The sequence below is a fragment of the Alnus glutinosa genome, chromosome 3 (assembly GCF_958979055.1).
Source record: "Alnus glutinosa chromosome 3, dhAlnGlut1.1, whole genome shotgun sequence".
Classification (NCBI taxonomy): domain Eukaryota; kingdom Viridiplantae; phylum Streptophyta; class Magnoliopsida; order Fagales; family Betulaceae; genus Alnus; species Alnus glutinosa.
The window spans coordinates 18,643,030-18,660,396 of record NC_084888.1 but is presented as its reverse complement, the minus strand read 5'-3'; the positions used below and the strand labels follow the sequence as shown (position 1 = coordinate 18,660,396).

General features: G+C 39.2%; 1 protein-coding gene and 1 pseudogene across 1 annotated transcript; one reads left to right on the top strand and one right to left on the bottom strand.

Annotated features, from left to right (window-relative positions):
- Window positions 1-11,169, top strand: part of LOC133862415 (cycloartenol synthase-like) — a 39,013-nt pseudogene extending 27,844 nt beyond the window's left edge.
- Window positions 11,170-13,437: 2,268 nt separating this feature from the next.
- On the bottom strand, window positions 13,438-14,003 carry LOC133863238 (uncharacterized). Its single transcript, XM_062299199.1, has 2 exons — window positions 13,967-14,003; window positions 13,438-13,778 (listed from the first exon to the last, which is right to left on the bottom strand). Exons 1-2 carry the CDS (start codon window positions 14,001-14,003, stop codon window positions 13,438-13,440), a joined length of 378 nt encoding a protein of 125 aa, XP_062155183.1.
- Window positions 14,004-17,367: the final 3,364 nt, after the last annotated feature.

Here is a 17,367-nt window from a genome sequence, read left to right as displayed (position 1 = left end):
ATGTTCTAAGGAAGTTGGGGGGCCATATGGTGTGGGAGTGTGGAAATGTATAAAGAGGGAGTGGGAAGGTTTTTCTAAACATGTGAGGTATAAGATAGGAGATGGATTTAAAGTGTGGTTTTGGCATGATGTTTGATGTGGGGAGTAGCCTTTGAAGTTCTCCGAAATTATTCACTATTCATTGTGGTAAGAATGTGTGGGTGGCAGATCATATGCAAATTCGGAATGAAAGCATTTATTGGAATATTATCTTTACAAGACCTGTGTATAATTGGGAGGTGGAAGTGGTCTTTGGTTTCTTTGAGTTGTATTCTCAAAGAGTAAGGCATGGAGGCAAGGATTAAATTTGCTGGATTCCTTTTAAAAGGAAATCATTTGAAATTAAGCCTTACTATTAGGAGTTATCTACTCCAGTAAGGTTCCCTTTTTCTTGGAAGAGTATTATGAATGTTAAGGATCACTCGAGAGTGGCGTTCTTTGTGTGGACAGCGGCTTTAGGAAAAATTATAACTTTGGATAATTTACGAAAGATGAATGTTAGTGGCGGAGTAGTGCTGTATGTGTAAGAAATGTGGGGAGTTTATTGATCATCTTTTTCTTCATTGTGAGGTTGCAACAGAATTCTGTAATGCACTTTTTCAATTGTTTAGTGTTGCTTGGGTTATGCCTCAAAGGGTGAGCGAGTTGTTGGTAAGTTGGAGGAGACAATTGGGAAATCGTAATGCTTTGAAAATATGGAGGTTGGCTCCTTTGTGTTTAAAGTGGTGTCTTTGGAGAGAGCGGAGCGCAAGGAGCTTCGAAGATCGTGAGAATGGATTGTTAGAGATTACGAAGATGATATTACAATCCCTTTATACATGAAGAATGGTATGGAATAACTTGCATGTTTCTAATTTTTCTCAGTTTTTGGAATTTTGTTCCCTTTTTTTTTTTGTTGTACTTTAGGGGTTATCTTGTATATTTCCTTTGTACTAGGGTTGCACCCCTCATCGCTTTGAATGAATTTCCATTACTTACAACAAAATAATAATAATAATAATAATAATGATTCTCTAATGGTTGACTTTTATCTGGAACCACTGCAGAATACTGATGGTGGCTTTGCAACTTATGAATTGACCAGATCCTACCACTGGTTGGAGGTAACTACTATAAGTGCTCAAGACCTTTAATTTTAATTTTATTGTTAGTTTTAATTACCATTGGTTGGAGGTTCCAATGAGCTTTAGCTCAATTTTGACTTCCTCCCTTTCTAGCAAGGTGGAGGGTGAGGTTGTGGGTTCTAGTCCCACCGGGTGCATGTGTAACTTGGCAGCAGTAAAAAAAAAAGTTTTTCTGCTTTTATGAAAGTTTAAATTAATTCCAATTATGTCCATATGGAGAGTTTCATATTGTGAGCTGGCTTGGTTGTCCTAATGATGTTTGCAGTAATTAACATGAACATTTTCACGTATGCCTTCCTACCATCAAAAAGTTTCATTTTAAGCCAAAATGATCAATATGCAAAATCTGAAAAACTTACTACAGAGATTCGCACGGGGAAATTTAGAAAATATTAGTTCTTCATTATTTTTTCCTTGTTTATGTTCATACACATATCTTATATTACTAGGCCGTAGAACCTTTTGTGACTTTGATCAGACCAACTTGTAATGCTTGCTAGGTCATTAGAAGAAAACCATCAGAGTGCGTTTGGAATGGCATTTTATAAGCTAATTTGACCTTAACTCTCATTGTATGGAATACCCTTGAATTGCTTGTCCCTTTTTTACCGGATGGTGAGATGATAAACCAATAGTTGGAAGACAGAAATTTTTTGGTGAGATGGCTAAAATACATTGTTAATCCTTTTGTAATTTGAATTAGGTCAAGTTTCTGATTTGGGTCCATAGAAATATTACAAGGCCTCTCCCGCTCTCTCCCTCTCTCGGCGCGTGAGAGCGCGTCAACCGGGAGTTCGCTCTTTCCTTTCCGTCAATTAGCCTCTCGTTTGTTCTTCGGGGCTAGAACTTTGTTTTGTCCCATTTTTTGGGTCGCGCTTTTCCGTAGAGGCATAAGCCGGTTACCATTCTGGTTGGGTGGGTTTTTCTTCTGGTGACGATGTGATGCCTTGACGTGGCCGTTTTGTGTTTGGGTGTGTCGCGAGATGGATAAGTGATTTATAGTAGAAGCCAAGACTTTTGCCTTTTCGGTTTTGGATGGGGCGTCGGTGTTGAGGGTGGAGGAGAAAAGAAAAAACTTCTCCGGTGAGGTCATCTTGAGCTTTCAGTGTTCCGAGTGGCTTGTGTTGACGATGGAAGGGCTTTTGGGTTCCCCGGTAGAGCAAGATTTTGTCAAGTCATTCAAGGAAGGGCCGAAAGTCTTGATTGCTCGGATATGTGGCAACAAAGCTAGCTATTTTTTAGAGGCGATAGTTTTCAGGATGGGTGGCCAGAAAGGTTTCATTCTGATCCCTGAGGGTAGTGGAGGATGGGGATGGCACAAGTTCTCCTGCGAACTGAGAAAGGCGGCAGATTACCTCTCAGCCATGGTGGGATGCGGGCTCGGGTCATCGTTTGCGTTGGAACAGAAGGCTGGGAAGGTAGAAGGGACAAGTTTGGGTTTGGCTACGAAGTGGACTGGGCTCTCTTTTGCGGAGGTGTTGAAGTCGAACCCGATCACTGCCGGGAAGAAGGTGTCCAGTGTGGGGGTTCTTCCTTCCAGATTGAGGGATTCGCCGGTGGAGTCGTGTGATTTTCTTCCGGTGGTGAGGTTTGCAAAAGAAGACCAGAGAACGGCGGTAGACTGCTATTCCTTGGAATCTCCCCCGCTGGATCCTCTGGACAAAGTCCTGAATCACCGACCGCTGGGCAAGAAGTCTCTCCCAAGTTCGAATTTGAATTTCAAATTCTTGAACTTGCTTACGTGGAAACAGTTGGTAATCAGTTTCAAATTGGCCATGGGCCGAGCTGCTGGGAAGTTTATGGGCCGGTTTTTCGGGTCTGGCCTGGGTTGGAAACACATAGGTATTGGCTTGGGCCAGTTTCTGCCAAGACCTAGAGCCTCCCATTCGAAGTCAGCCTCTGGGAAGATGTTGGGTTTGCATTTTATTGGGGGTGGGTCGACAAGGCGTTTGAGGACTGGCCCAGGCTTGGATCGGAAATGCTCAGGTTATCGTTTGGGCCGGTTTCTACCGAACTCCAAAACCATCTGTCCGGCGAAATCATTCTGGAGATGTTGCTGGAATCAGCTTCTGGGGAGTTGTTGGGGTTACATTTTACTGGGAGTGGGTCGACAAGGCGTTCGAGGACTAGCCCAATGGGAGTGGGTCCGGTGTCGCTGGTCCCTTTGGGGTGTTCTCTTCGGCAGATACCCTCGTCGTCGACAACTAGTGGGATGGCTCCTGTTGTCTTCTTCCGGGGGTGGGTCTAGTGGATTGCAGGTGACTCCGGTTCCTTCAAGTCCAGCCACTACGGTCTTCGGGTTTCCTCCATCGCCGGCTCTGGATCCTAATTTTCCAGCAGTTCTGACCCTTTCTCTGGCTGCTGTCTTTAAGTTCATTCCGTTGAGGCCACTTCAGATTCTTCAACCCGGTTTTGCCCCTTCGTCACTTGATGGAGCGGCTGGATTGGGTGAGAAGTTGCGATCATCCCTCTATGTGGTGGTTTCTAAGCCTTTTCAATGTTACTACCGGAGGGCGAAGGAACTAAGGGAAGGGCATTCTATGATTTGGAACGATGAGCTATTTTCGGATTCCCTGGAAGCCATGAAGATGTCTGCTGGCTGTGCTGTTAAAAAGGTTGTGGTTGCAGAGCCGCCAGAGAAGAAGGTTACAGAGCCTCCAGTGAAGCAGGGTCTTAGAAGGGGATTTCTCAATCCTCGCCCGAAGGTGCCAGTTATTTTCACATCGCCGCAGAAGGTTGTCGAGGTCGGGATGGTTGGACCTTCCTCCCCCACAAGCATTTTCGGATTCCCTGGAAGCCATGAAGATGTCTGCTGGCTGTGCTGTTAAAAAGGTTGTGGTTGCAGAGCTGCCAGAGAAGAAGGTTACAGAGCCTCCAGTGAAGCAGGGTCTTAGAAGGGGATTTCTCAATCCTCGCCCGAAGGTGTCAGTTATTTTCACATCGCTGCAGAAGGTTGTCGAGGTCGGGATGGTTGGACCTTCCTCCCCCACAAGCATTTTCGGATTCCCTGGAAGCCATGAAGATGTCTGTTGGCTGTGCTGTTAAAAAGGTTGTGGTTGCAGAGCCGCCAGAGAAGAAGGTTACAGAGCCTCCAGTGAAGCAGGGTCTTAGAAGGGGATTTCTTAATCCTCGCCCGAAGGTGCCAGTTATTTTCACATCGCCGCAGAAGGTCGTCGAGGTCGGGATGGTTGGACCTTCCTCCCCCCCAAGAGGTTGCCTATCTCCTTTTTCTGCTGAAGGAAATGGATTTTCCCAATCTCGAAATTGGCCTGTCGGTTTTGATCATAATGGGGAAATTGTGGTTTGGGAGGAGGACGATGATTATTGGGATGGTTTACCCTTGGATTGGGCTTTGAATGGTTCTTTTGAGGAGGAGGCCTTGGTTATTCAGGACGCCATGGAAGAAGATTTTTTGTAAGAGAAGATGATAGCACGTCAAAAGTCAAAAGGAAAGAGGGAGCTTCTGAATTTGCAAAGCTCTATAAATTATGGCGATGCCTCAGTCTCCTCTAGGCGTAGTAAAGGGAAGGCCCGCATGTTGTAGGGTCGTGTGCTTTGGTGGATCTGTGGGTTTTTTCTCGTGTGCGGTTGAGCTCTTTTGTGGGTTGTTTTGGGCTTTCTTTCTTGGGTTCTGGGGTTCTTTTTCCGTTTTTAGTCAGTTGTTGTGGGTTAGCTTTTGGTGTTTCTTGTGTATATTTACTGTGTACCAAGGGGCGCCTTTACGCTTTTTTAATAAATCATTTCTTACCTATCAAAAAAAAAAAATTAGGTTAAGTTCCTAAAGTTCAGTTTTTCAATAGAGTCCATTTTTTGTTTCTGTTTTTTGTGCGCCAATATCATCCTTATCTGCAGATATTAATTGAAATTGATGGAATGCATCATTTTGGAACTTCTTTCTTTAATCTGTGTGGCTCATGCCATATCAACAAATAATAGAATTCTTCAACTTTAATTTCCCTTTTATTTTTTAGTTTAGTCTTAGAACAAGTAGCTAGCAGCAATTGTGTTTCTTTCTTTTCTCTCTGGAATGTCTCTCTCTATCTCTCTCTCGACAGCACGTGTAGGCACATCCTGTCGGGATGATACTCGTTTCTTTTTTATTTTCAGCTAATCAATCCTGCTGAAACTTTTGGTGATATTGTCATTGATTACCCGTAAGATATTGTCACACTTCATTTTCTATGTTTATAATTCTATTACTTTCATTAGAAAAACTCGAATATGATGTTGAATGGATGTAGATATGTTGAATGTACATCAGCAGCAATTCAAGCACTGACATTATTCAAGAAATTATATCCTGGGCATAGGAGGGAAGAAATAGAAAATTGTATTGCTAAAGCTGCAGAGTTTATTGAAAAAATACAAGCACCAGATGGCTCTTGGTTTGCTTCACATTGTTTCTCGATTTATATTTTGCATTTTTGCTTGAATATAATTCTTCCTGTCCTAGCCTCAGATTAGCCCCAATTCCTCACTCATATTTCATGGAATTGTTGTGGACAGTCATTACGAAATTACTTCCACCAATTAATATAAATAATTTAAATAGGTATGGATCCTGGGGTGTCTGTTTCACCTATGCTGGGTGGTTTGGGATAAAGGGGTTGGTTGCTGCCGGAAGGACTTACAATAATTGTTCTAGCATCCACAAGGCATGCGATTATCTGTTGTCCAAAGAGCTTGCTTCAGGTGGTTGGGGAGAAAGTTACCTATCCTGTCAGGACAAGGTTTGTGATTCTATGATATTTGAAATATCTTTCATTTTCTTGTCCAGGCATAGAGCTTGTAGTTTTCCTTTTGATATAGTTTACCTTTAAAGTTTGCTGGTTCTGCTTATATGAGAACTTTGATCAGTTTATTTATGTATAATGGGTTCCAAATCATGAAACCATGCCATAGATGAATTAACTCGTGTAGTTAGACCTCATCTATCTGAATTATATTTACCTTTGTCTTATGACTTTGATCCACAAGCTACTCGTTGTTCATGCTTGCACTGTCTTATGACTTTGATCCACAAGCTACTCGTTGTTCATGCTTGCACAAGGACATGAAACCAAGATAATCAAGTAATCAACTATAAGGAAAGTGCATGGAACTAAGTCTGATCAATTGCTATGAAGAGCATTATCAGATGTATCTGTAAAGAGCTAAAAAACACTACAAAGATTTCAGATAGACTACTGTTCTAAACAGGAAGTCAAAATTATGACTAGGAACACCGTGTTGATGGAGGCAGCAGGAGGAAGAACGTCAATAAGGAACTTGCAACTACAATTCGCTCTTGATAAGTAAATTGTAGGTACGATTCATCAAATCCAAAAGATTTCTTAAAACAGGTAGAACTAAAACGTTTCTGGAGAAATAGGAATTATGCAGTTGTCTGTGAGATAGTCGCCAATGATTATCTGTTGGAATGAAGAACCTTGATTGAAAACTTGAGGTCTAGAAATAATTACGCTGTAATATTATGCCAAGTAATAGGAAATAATTCAAGAGTGAGAAGAAAACAGATATTCTGAAATATATAATCTAATTTTATCCGGCTGTAATCGACTCTAAGCAGATAATGACCACCCATGACATTGGTTAAGATATAAAGACCTATAGAACTAGGGAGAAACCTAATTCGCAACCCACATTTTAATGCAAGATGTAGTCAATATCTTCATTCGCACACTGTTTCTCCTTATCCATATCACCAAAGAATATAATTGAACTGCAAGAATGATCACATGCCTTCTCCACAGCAAATTTACCTTATACCATAGGACTCAGCTCCTAAAATCAGATTTAGTTCAATTCAGATGATGCAAACTTTTTTTTCTTCATCCTTTTTTTTTTTGTTTTCTCGATATGTTTAGACAAAAACAAAGTTGGATGCAGTTATATTCAACAAGTAGTTAAACTTGTGGGCCTTGCCACTATTACCACTCAATGATCTCGATCTCAGTTACTTATCCAAAATAGTAGTAGTAGTGATAAGAACAACAACAATAATGGTAATCATATTGTTGAAAGATGGAAACTAGATTTTATTCTCTTTAAGTTATTCTTATTGTAATATTGCCTTTATTTCTTTCCATATTAGTCTATAGGTTTCTTCTATTTAGACCTATGTAATCGTATGAAACAAAGACAACTGAATAAGAATTTATTCTTCCCTCTCTCGGTCTTTCTTTTCTACTTGGTATCAGAGCAGAATTAAGATTCCTTCGTTTTTTTGGGTTTCTTCGTTTATCTTAGCCCGTGGTCATGCGACTGGTATTATTTGTGATTGATCAACTAGATGTTGCTCACCATCATCTAGGTCACACGATCTACAGACCACCAGTGTTCTTTGGGCAGTTCCTCTGATGACCGATGGCGATTTGGTGAGCACTCAATCCATTATGAACGCTAATCAGTGTGTTTGATGTATCGATTATGAACAAGGTGGTCTTCCCTGGTTTGTTTGGCGGTTTCTGGTCTGATGTGGAGGTTTTGAGGCCTATCGGAGTAGTGCACCTCCGGAGATGACAGAGGCGGTTTTGTTTTGCACAACTAAATGACACATCATTTCGTGATTGGTGGAGAACGACATGTCGTTCAGAAGGGTGTCGCTACTATGCCATTTAGCCCTAAAGAAAACGGCTTGCAATTCAAACCTAGAGAAAACGACCTGTCGTTCAGCAGTGTGCCAAACGATAGATAAGCCCTAAACAACTTGCAGTTTAGAAAAAAAAAAGAAAAAAAGAAAAAGAAAGAGTAGATGTTGATTGCAGAATAATTAGTTTTTTTTTTTAAGGTTGAATTTTAGTATTCTCTTTTATTTGTAATTTTCCTTGGGTCCACGTGGTGTCTTGGAGCAATTTACTGGATTGGATGTCTGATTTGAAAGTGTCGGAGACAAATCAAAAGAAAGGGGTAGAGAGTCAAGTGACCTCCCATGGTGAAAATCAAACCCTCCAAATCACCACTGCCAAATTGGATGGGTTCAACTATCTTTCTTGGTCACAGTCCGCTCTGTTGTATGTTAAGAGCAAAGGACAAATAGGATACTTGAATGGCAAAATTCAAGAACCAAAGCGAGATGACCCGACACAAGACAAATGGGAAGTAGAAAATTTTACCATTATGTAATGGTTGTTGCATTCAATGCAACCGGAGATTAGTCAGGGATACTTGTTTCTTCATACAACAAAAGAGGTTTGGGATGCAGCTGCTCAAACGTATTCCGAAATGGGGAACACTACACTAAAATATGACTTGAAGTACTGGATACATGGACTAACCCAAGGTGACTGGTTAGTAGCCACTTATTTTCTTAAACTCCGTAGTTTGTGGCAGGAGTTGGACCACTGTCAGAACTTGCAAACTGATTGTGCAGCCGATGCTCTTAAAATTAAGAAGATGATTGAAGAGGAACACATTTATGAGTTCTTGGGTGCTCAACCCTATATGGGAGAGATAGAGTTAGATTTTCCTCTACCCCACTCTTCTCTCTCTTCTTTTTATTGAACCCTGTTAGAATATAAATGATTAAAATTATCTCTTCCTATTAGTTTAAGCTTTTTGGATAAGTGGTAATTTAACATGATATCAGATCTAGAGGTCATGAGTTCGAACCTTGTATTTGTCATTCACTTCCTATTTCAATTAAAATATCCCACGTGTTGGGCCTCACATTTTAAGGGGAAGTTTGAGCCCACACGTGAGGGAGAGTGTTAAAATATAAATGATTAAATTTACCTCTTCCTATCAGTTTAAGCTTTTGGGATAAGTGATAATTTATCAAACCCTAAATAACCGTTCAAATCTAGCAGATTTATATCAGTGTCAGTGTTTTTGTTGTCATAGGGTAGGCCTTCCTGGGGCCTGAAACACGCCATCAGCCTGTGCAGTAAAGTAACAATAAAATGTAATATGTTGATGTGCAGGAAAAGGATCTTTACCTGATGTACGATGGTTCTTAGATCTAGTAGCTGGCCTCAATAGGGGCGATCAGGCCTCAAAAGAAAAGAATTTTGAAATTGGAGGCATACTTTTTTAAAAATGTTGCTAATTTTCTTTGGATCAAATGGCATCTCCTCCCCCATAAATAAGGATTGGAGGGTTAGGTCACAGGTTCAATCTTGTATGGGTTTGTGAGAACAATATTAATATAAAAAAAAAAAAGAACAATTCTTTGAGAATGTTTCAAAAAAGTATTGATTGGAGTGGTGGTTCAGAACTGATATATCAATTAGATAACCTGGTTAACTTTGTCTGGGACAGCCGGGTTAATTTGAGACTGAATTTAAAAAAGTTGATCCGTTCTTACAATTTTTCTGCTGTCCTTTGAAAGCTTATTTGATGTTTATTTGCTTATTCCCCTAAAGAGAGTCAATCAGACGCTGTGTTCCAACCCCACTTTGTATGTGCAAACACAGCCCCCTTTGTATATGCCGACACGGCAATTTTATACGAAATCTAAGGGATTGATTGTATTGAACTCTGTTAGTCTCACATTTTTAACAGTATGCAGTCACTATCTTTTTTTTTTTAATGGCATAATGGAGTTTGAGTGATAAAGTTGGAGTTCTCAACTTGAAGTTATTGATGCAACGTCACCAATATGCAAAGACTCTAGAGAAAGTGGTTGTTTCAATTATAGTTTATTAATCGAATAAATGGAACTCGTTTTCAATGAAATGATACTGAGCATGAAATGACTGCGCTCTTATCAGATCGCCCTCTTAACTTCTCTAAGAAGCAGTGGAAACAAATAAAACAATGATGCATTTCTGTTGTTCAATATCTTTGAAGTATAGAAAGCCTATTTAAAACTTTCTGGCTTTCTTGTATGCTTCTAGATTGTTCCCCATCACAAGGCAAAAAAAGTGAATTCTTAAAATTTCATCATCAAATTCCAAAAGTCTAGTTTCATAATGTTCATTAACAATGAACAGAGATGGTTGACCAAATTGATAGAATTATTGTTTTCTAGAATCAATTCATCAATTTTGAGAGTCTTAGCAATGGTGCCTTCCAAACTATTACTCAGCTAACAAAACAGTGAAAGATTGGCACTATATTTAGTACTTATACTCTGCTGTAACTCCTATATGCAGACCCTCTTAACTTAAATCTCTTCTTCACCAGGTGTATACCAATCTCAAAGAGAATAGGCCACATATAGTCAATACTGGATGGGCTATGTTGGCCCTCATTGATGCTGGGCAGGTACATTTGGAGATCAATCATCTTCTCCCTCCCCCATCCCCCCTGTTTTTCAATGTGGTGCAAATCAAATAATTACTATTGATTTAGCATTTGGTTGCTACTCTGTTAAAACTTGTATTGTGAATCTCTTATTATAATATTCTTTTATTTTCTTCATTTTTTATCGGAGAATGCTTGGCTCTCAATTAAACTAATGCGATGGGAAATTTGGAAATGTTTCAGAAATTCATTCACTCCATAGTGAATTCTTTGATTTTGATGTAAACATTTGAGTTATTTTTTCAAATTTGTCTTGCATAAAAAAACTCGTCCATCACCCGTCACCATACTTCTCACAGTTTAAAATCTAAAGCAACCATAGATTCTGGTTGACTGTATTTCCAGTTTCCTTCTAAAACAATAAAAATTGGCGAAACAACAAATCAAGCCAGTTTTATTTTCTTTTGTTCTTTCTTTGTTTCCCAACAGTGATCTGTTGCATGTAGAAGGGGAGCCTTATATGGTGGCGTGAAATAACTTGCTAATCCAGTGTGCTTATCAATTAAGCTCAGCATTTGGTGCTTTTCTGTAAAATTCTATCTGCTTCTGTATCTTGTTTCTAGCCTAAGTAATTATAATTGATCTTTTCCCCTCTTTTTGGAAGGCTGAGAGAAATCCAACCCCGTTGCACCATGCGGCAAGAATACTAATAAATTCTCAAATGAAGAACGGAGATTTTCCTCAAGAGGCAAACCTATACATTTTTTTTTTTTTTTTTGTGTTTTTCAGTTTTTATTCAATTTAATTAAATTTTTTTTTTAAAATTTTTTTTAATACCATCAAAGAGTTGCATATAATTTTTAATGTTCATTGTCTGAGAAAAGACAGTAACAGGCCAACAGTCCATTTCTATGGCTCTAAATAGAAAATATTGTTAGCATATTGTTACTGAGGATGGTTGGATGACATGGAAACATATAAGAAAAAGGAGTTGGGGGTTCTCCGGACAATTAATTGTTTTAGATATCTGGGGGTATTTGTAGACTGCAATGGCTGGCAAAACGGGTCTGCGGGTCGACCCGTTTACGACCTGTTTAAGCTAGGCCCAAACATGACCCGTTTATGTTAACGGGTCGGAGCTCCAAACACGACACGACACGGCAATTTCACGGGTCACCCGACACGACCTGTGAAACCCGTTTAGCACAATGGGTCGACACGACCCGTTTGACCCGTTTAGCTTAAAAGTAATTTTTTTTTTTTTGAATATTTATTATTAATTATTATTATTATTATTATTATTATTATTATTTTGTATTTAAATGAAATAATAATAGTTTTAGCAATTCATTTCTAGAAATTAAACTCCTAGTAGGCTAGCACCAAATCACTTAATATGCTTAATTATCTAATCAAATAAAAAAATAAATAAAAAAACAACATAACCGTGTGGGTATCAACATATTCTTGACAATGAATGTAAACTGTAAAGCTTCATGTGATGTTGTCGCTAACAAGCAATTTTCGCGTTATCTAGCGTTTTTGAGATGTCTATATATATATATATATATATATATATATATATATATATATATATATATATATATATATATATATATTTGCTTTTCTTCCCAGTAACTGGTGCTAATCCTGGACCTCATTTTCTTGTAATTGAATAGCCTTGTCTTTGTGAAACCTTATTCATTTAGCATTTATATCAGATTTTGGCCGAGATGATTATCATTGCTCTACGGTGGCCGAGATGATAATAAATTGACTGACTCTGTGGTCTCTACCTAATAATCGGCTAATATTCTAATAATCCCATTTCCTTTAATTTATTATTATTATTTTTTTTAAAAAAAAACATAATCGTGTCTGGCGGGTCACCCGCGACACGACCCGTTAGGCCAAACTTAACGGGTCATAAACGGGTCGACCTGTTTATGATCCAAACCCGTTTAACGTAAACCCAAACCCGCTAATGTCATGTCGTGTCGGGTTGTCGGGTCGTGTCAAAATTGTCAGCCCTACTTAACAATATATGATCACAGAAGATTTAGAAAAATACTCTTTGAAAGCAATAGTAAGAATGACATCATTCAGCGGGCCTTCAACACCCGACAACGATATTCTCCAAGCGCCCATATAGGAAAAATGTTTCGGTACGCAGAATTGCTGATCATACAATTCTTGTTGAAAACTCCCATAATCTCCTGTATGACAAAAATGGACAAATTATATATATATATATACAAGGTATAGGTAGTTAACTTTCTTGACCATATTCCAGTGAAACACTGTTTCTAAAAGATTATTATGCTGTGGTCTAAATACACGTGGCAAACAAGCCAAGTGACTACAATTAATGTCAAGGCTGTGTAACTCAACTCTTACCTGTTTGAACTCTAATGAATAGAATGTTACATTCTTCATGTTTTCTCAAAGGCGCAAACATTTGAGTTTTTATGTTGTCTATGCTCCCTAATCCTTCTAATAAATAAAAAAGTATGCTTCTAATTTTTTGAGTGGGCAAAATCCACTAGCTCTGCTGATCCACCACTGATCACTATATTATATAAACCAAACACGAAAAACCATTTCTAAATGCCAACCAGCAAATCCAACTTGGAAGCCACCACCATCAAACTCTTAATATACTTGTGCTCTTTTCTAGCAGCAATATTGAACTTCCTTGTTTGTCATTGCTGTAAAAAGAACACCCAACCAAATACTCAGCTGTTCATTCGTACTAAAAACAATTAGGAGAAAATACGCTTAGGCCTCCTAAACTTAGACTTGATTGACACGTAGGCTATCAAAATTAAAAACTGATGCTTACCCTTCTCCACCTATCACTTTGTTACATGTTACACCCTCCATTAGTATAAACGGATGCAAAATACTACTAGTGATGAGCACATGCTAATTTTTTATTTGAACTACCTTTTTTTTTTTTTTAGAAAAGATTATGTTTTATAAATCAAGTAGAGAGGTCTTGCCCCTCAAGAACAATGCTTTGGATAGGAAGCGGACGCTCCTCCATCCAAACTTGATCTAACATGTGAGTCAAAGCTGTTTTGGCTAGTCAGTGGGCTGCTTGATTACTAGTCCTACGAGTGTGCCTTACATCAAAATAATCTAAACTGGAAAGTAAAACCATGGAGTCTTCAATAAGCTGACTGAAACTGGTCCAACAAGGTTCATCCTTGCGCATTGCTGATACAACTTGTAAGGAATCCCCTTCAAATGTTGCACGTCGAAGTCCCAAGTCACTGCAAAATGATACTGCCTTCCATGCGGCCATAGCTTCTGCATGTGTAGGGTCGGTTATATGGGGAACAGTCTGAACCAAAGCCGCCACCAAAACTCCACCATTATCGTGAATGACAACCCCTAGCCCGATCAGCTTCTTCGTTCCATCCCAAGCTGCATCTCAATTCAGCTTCATTATGGCCTCCAGGGGCTTCATCTACCTAGAAACGGTATGCACCCCGGTAGCGTCGTCAGAAGCAATTGAACTACTTAAATGACCCATAAAAGTAATAATAAAAAAAAAATTGAAGGTCGAGGGTTGGTCAAACCACCCCTTTACCTTGAGGAGGTGGTTCAGCCACCTGTTACCAATGTGAGGGTTGGTTGAACCATCCCCATCGGCTATATGGATGGTTTAGCCTTTTTTATTTTTATGTTTTAATAATTTTTAAGGGTAATTTCAGCGGTTCAAGTTTAAAAAAACAATCAGATGCACATTGCTAGTTGCATTTTTCGTCAATTTAACTGTATATACTAACAAAGGTTGTAATTTGCATCAAAGTAATAGTTGAAGGGGTCAAGTGCTATTGTAACTGATGGAGATCAAGGCACCGCTTCAAAGGATCTCGTTCAAGTACCAATTGGGCCGGTTACGAGAGAACGAGCAAACAAGTTCAAGGATGTACTCAACGGACTCATCCAAGAGTTATGGGCTCAAGCAAATTCATGGAGGCCCATTGAGCATGATCCACGTGGGCAACAAAGAATCATCACCTTGATTCAAGTTCTAGAAGGATCCGGTCAAGGCTAAGAATTGGCAAAAAATATTTTGGGTCTATTCTAGAAGGATCGGATTGCATGGCTATTCTAGGCGCCACTTTCTTTCCTTTTATGTTGTCTTTTGTTTCCTTCTATATGACTCTAGGCATCTAGTTCTTCTTTCTTATTCCAGCTCTTTTTTTTTTAGGCAAGTAGGGATTTATTTTAGCTTTGATTAGGAGGGTGGGCGTCCAGCCTTTATTGCCTTATATGAATATATGTCGTGTGTGTTTTAGGAAGGTAAGGATTTTTTTCCTTACCCATTTTCGGCTTTAATTAGGTTTTCTATGTTAGGTTTTTTTTTTTTCTCTTGTAATGTTCAGCCCTTTAAATAGGTGCATAAGCAATGGAAAATGCAGACATTGATTTTCCATAAAACTTGTGAGGTTTATTCTCTTTGGTTCTTTGAAGAACTACGCGAACTTGTGGCGTTCATCTCGACTTATCAAACGGAGTTTCCACCACCGTTTGTGGCGTCTTCCTTATACCGAGGTTCTTGTTTGTCATAAACAACAGGTCGAGGTCTTCCATTCGAATCTGTCCATAGAACGATCTTGGGTTCCCTTTCGTTGTTGGGTCTCGTTATTCTTGACAGGGTTCACATCATTTGGTATCAGAGCACGGTTTCTAGTTCAGGTTTGCCTATCCTTTAACATCTTTCATTCCTTTGTTTCTTCTTTGCAGTCCACATCATTTAACTCTTCTTAGCCGAATTTCCTTTACCCTATCTGTTCAATCTTTGTTTGTCTTGTTGATGTCTAAACTATTGGTCTGGTCTCACATCTCTTAGTTATTTCGAAATCTTATTTCATTATTCTCAAAAGCTAGTGGCTGATCATAAAAAAAAGAAAAAAAAAAAAAAAAAAAAAAAAAAAAAAAAAGAGAGAGAGAGACTCGAAGAAGAAGACAGAAAGGAGTATGAAAAAAAAGAGGGGTAATTACCTTTTCCCCCCATCAACTACCAGCCATTGTCAACATGCCCCCATGAACTGACACCTCGACCAAAAGAGAGCATCCAACTACCAACTTTACACACTTTGCCCCCTTCCGTCAAGGAATTCCGTTAACTTGGACGGAATATTCCATTTTTGGGCGTTAATTTTGGTTTAAAGACCAAAATGCTCTCCAACAGTAATTAATAAAAAAAATATTAAAATTAATATGTTTAAAAAAGTTGAAGGCATTTATGTCTTTTTACGAATTAAACTGACGGAATGGGGCAAAGTGTGTAAAGTTGATAGTTGGATGCTCTCTTTTGGTCGATGTGTCAGTTCATGGGGGCATGTTGACAATGGCTGGTAGTTGATAGGGGAAAAAGGTAATTACCCAAAAAAAAAAAAAAAATTCACTATTTTGTGCTTCCAAAATTCCAAACTGCCATATTCCTTCTAATTCTAATCTGAAAATTTCCATATTCCTTATGTTCAGATCTGAGATTCCTTGATTAGTTCTGGGTAAATTGTTGCTGGAAATTTTGAGTTGTTTGTTTAGTTTCAAAAGAACTGAAAGAGAATTATCAAGTGGAAAAAGGCAAGAGTGGTGAGAACATCAAAGGGTAAAAGCCATATTCTTTTGAGTGAAACACGAGTGGAGGGTGATCCACATTCTTGAGTGTAAACACATAAGGGAGTGATTCGTGAGGTTCTTTTTTTTTTTTTTTCTAACCATTGTTTTGCAGCAATCATGTCTCACGATAGTGGTAAGAGCATTGCCGAAGATGATACAAAATTGGCTGATCCGAAAGTGTTTATAGAGGTCATGATGAGTGAGATGAGGCGTGTGATGAAGATGAAGATGGAGCAGGTTCATGAACGGATAGATCAGATGGAGAATAGACGTGAGGAGCAACCACAAAACGGTCGTAATTTGCGAAGAAGGGAAAGAGTTCCACCGAGGGAGGAGGATGAAGAGCGTTATGGGTCTGGTTTTGATGAAGAAGAAGATCAGGATTCCATTGTTAACAATAGGAGACCTGGAGGAAGATTTAGAGAAGCTAGGAATCGCGAAGATAACAGCTTGGGTGGTATTAAGATGAAGATTTCTTCCTTTCAAGGTAGATCTGATCCTGAGGCATATCTTGAGTGGGAGAAGAAGATGGAGTTCGTGTTTGATTGCCACAACTACTCCGAGACAAAGAAGGTAAAATTAGCCGTGATTGAATCGGTAAATACGAAGATGAAGTGTTGTGTGATGTAGTACCGATGCAGGCCGTACACCTATTGCTAGGGCGTCCATGGCAGTTCGATAGGCAAGTGAAGCATGATGGCTTTACGAACAAGTACTCTTTTGTACTTAATCAACGATCAATCACTCTTGTACCATTGACACCGCAGCAAGTATACGAGGATCAAGTGAGATTACAAAAGGAGAGTGATCAAAAGAAAGAGAGTCAGCAAAAGAAAAAGAGTGAAAATTAGAGAGAGGCCGAGAAAAATGAGAGAGAAAAAGAAAATCAAAGTTCGGCCCTCAAGAGAAAACAAAAGAATTTCTATGGAAAAGTGAGTGAGATCAAGCGAGCAATGTTTTCAAAACAACCGATGATTGTACTTTTTGTACAAAGAGGGACTTTTAAACACTAACGAACTTGACCTTGCTTTGCCTAGTTCTATTGTTTCTCTTTTGCAGGAGTACGAGGATGTCTTCCCCGAGGAAACACCACATGAGTTACCTCCAATCCGAGGGATTGAACATCAAATTGATTTTGTTCCCGGTGCAACCATCCCAAACCGACCAGCTTATAGGAGCAATCCCGAGTAGACAAAGGAGCTTCAACGACAGGTAAGTGAATTGTTGGAGAAAGGGCACGTGAGGGAGAGCATGAGCCCATGTGCGGTTCTAGTCTTACTTGTACCTAAGAAGGATGGGACGTGGAGAATGTGCGTTGATTGCCGAGCCATCAACAACATAACGGTAAAGTATCGTCATCCTATCCCTCGCTTAGATG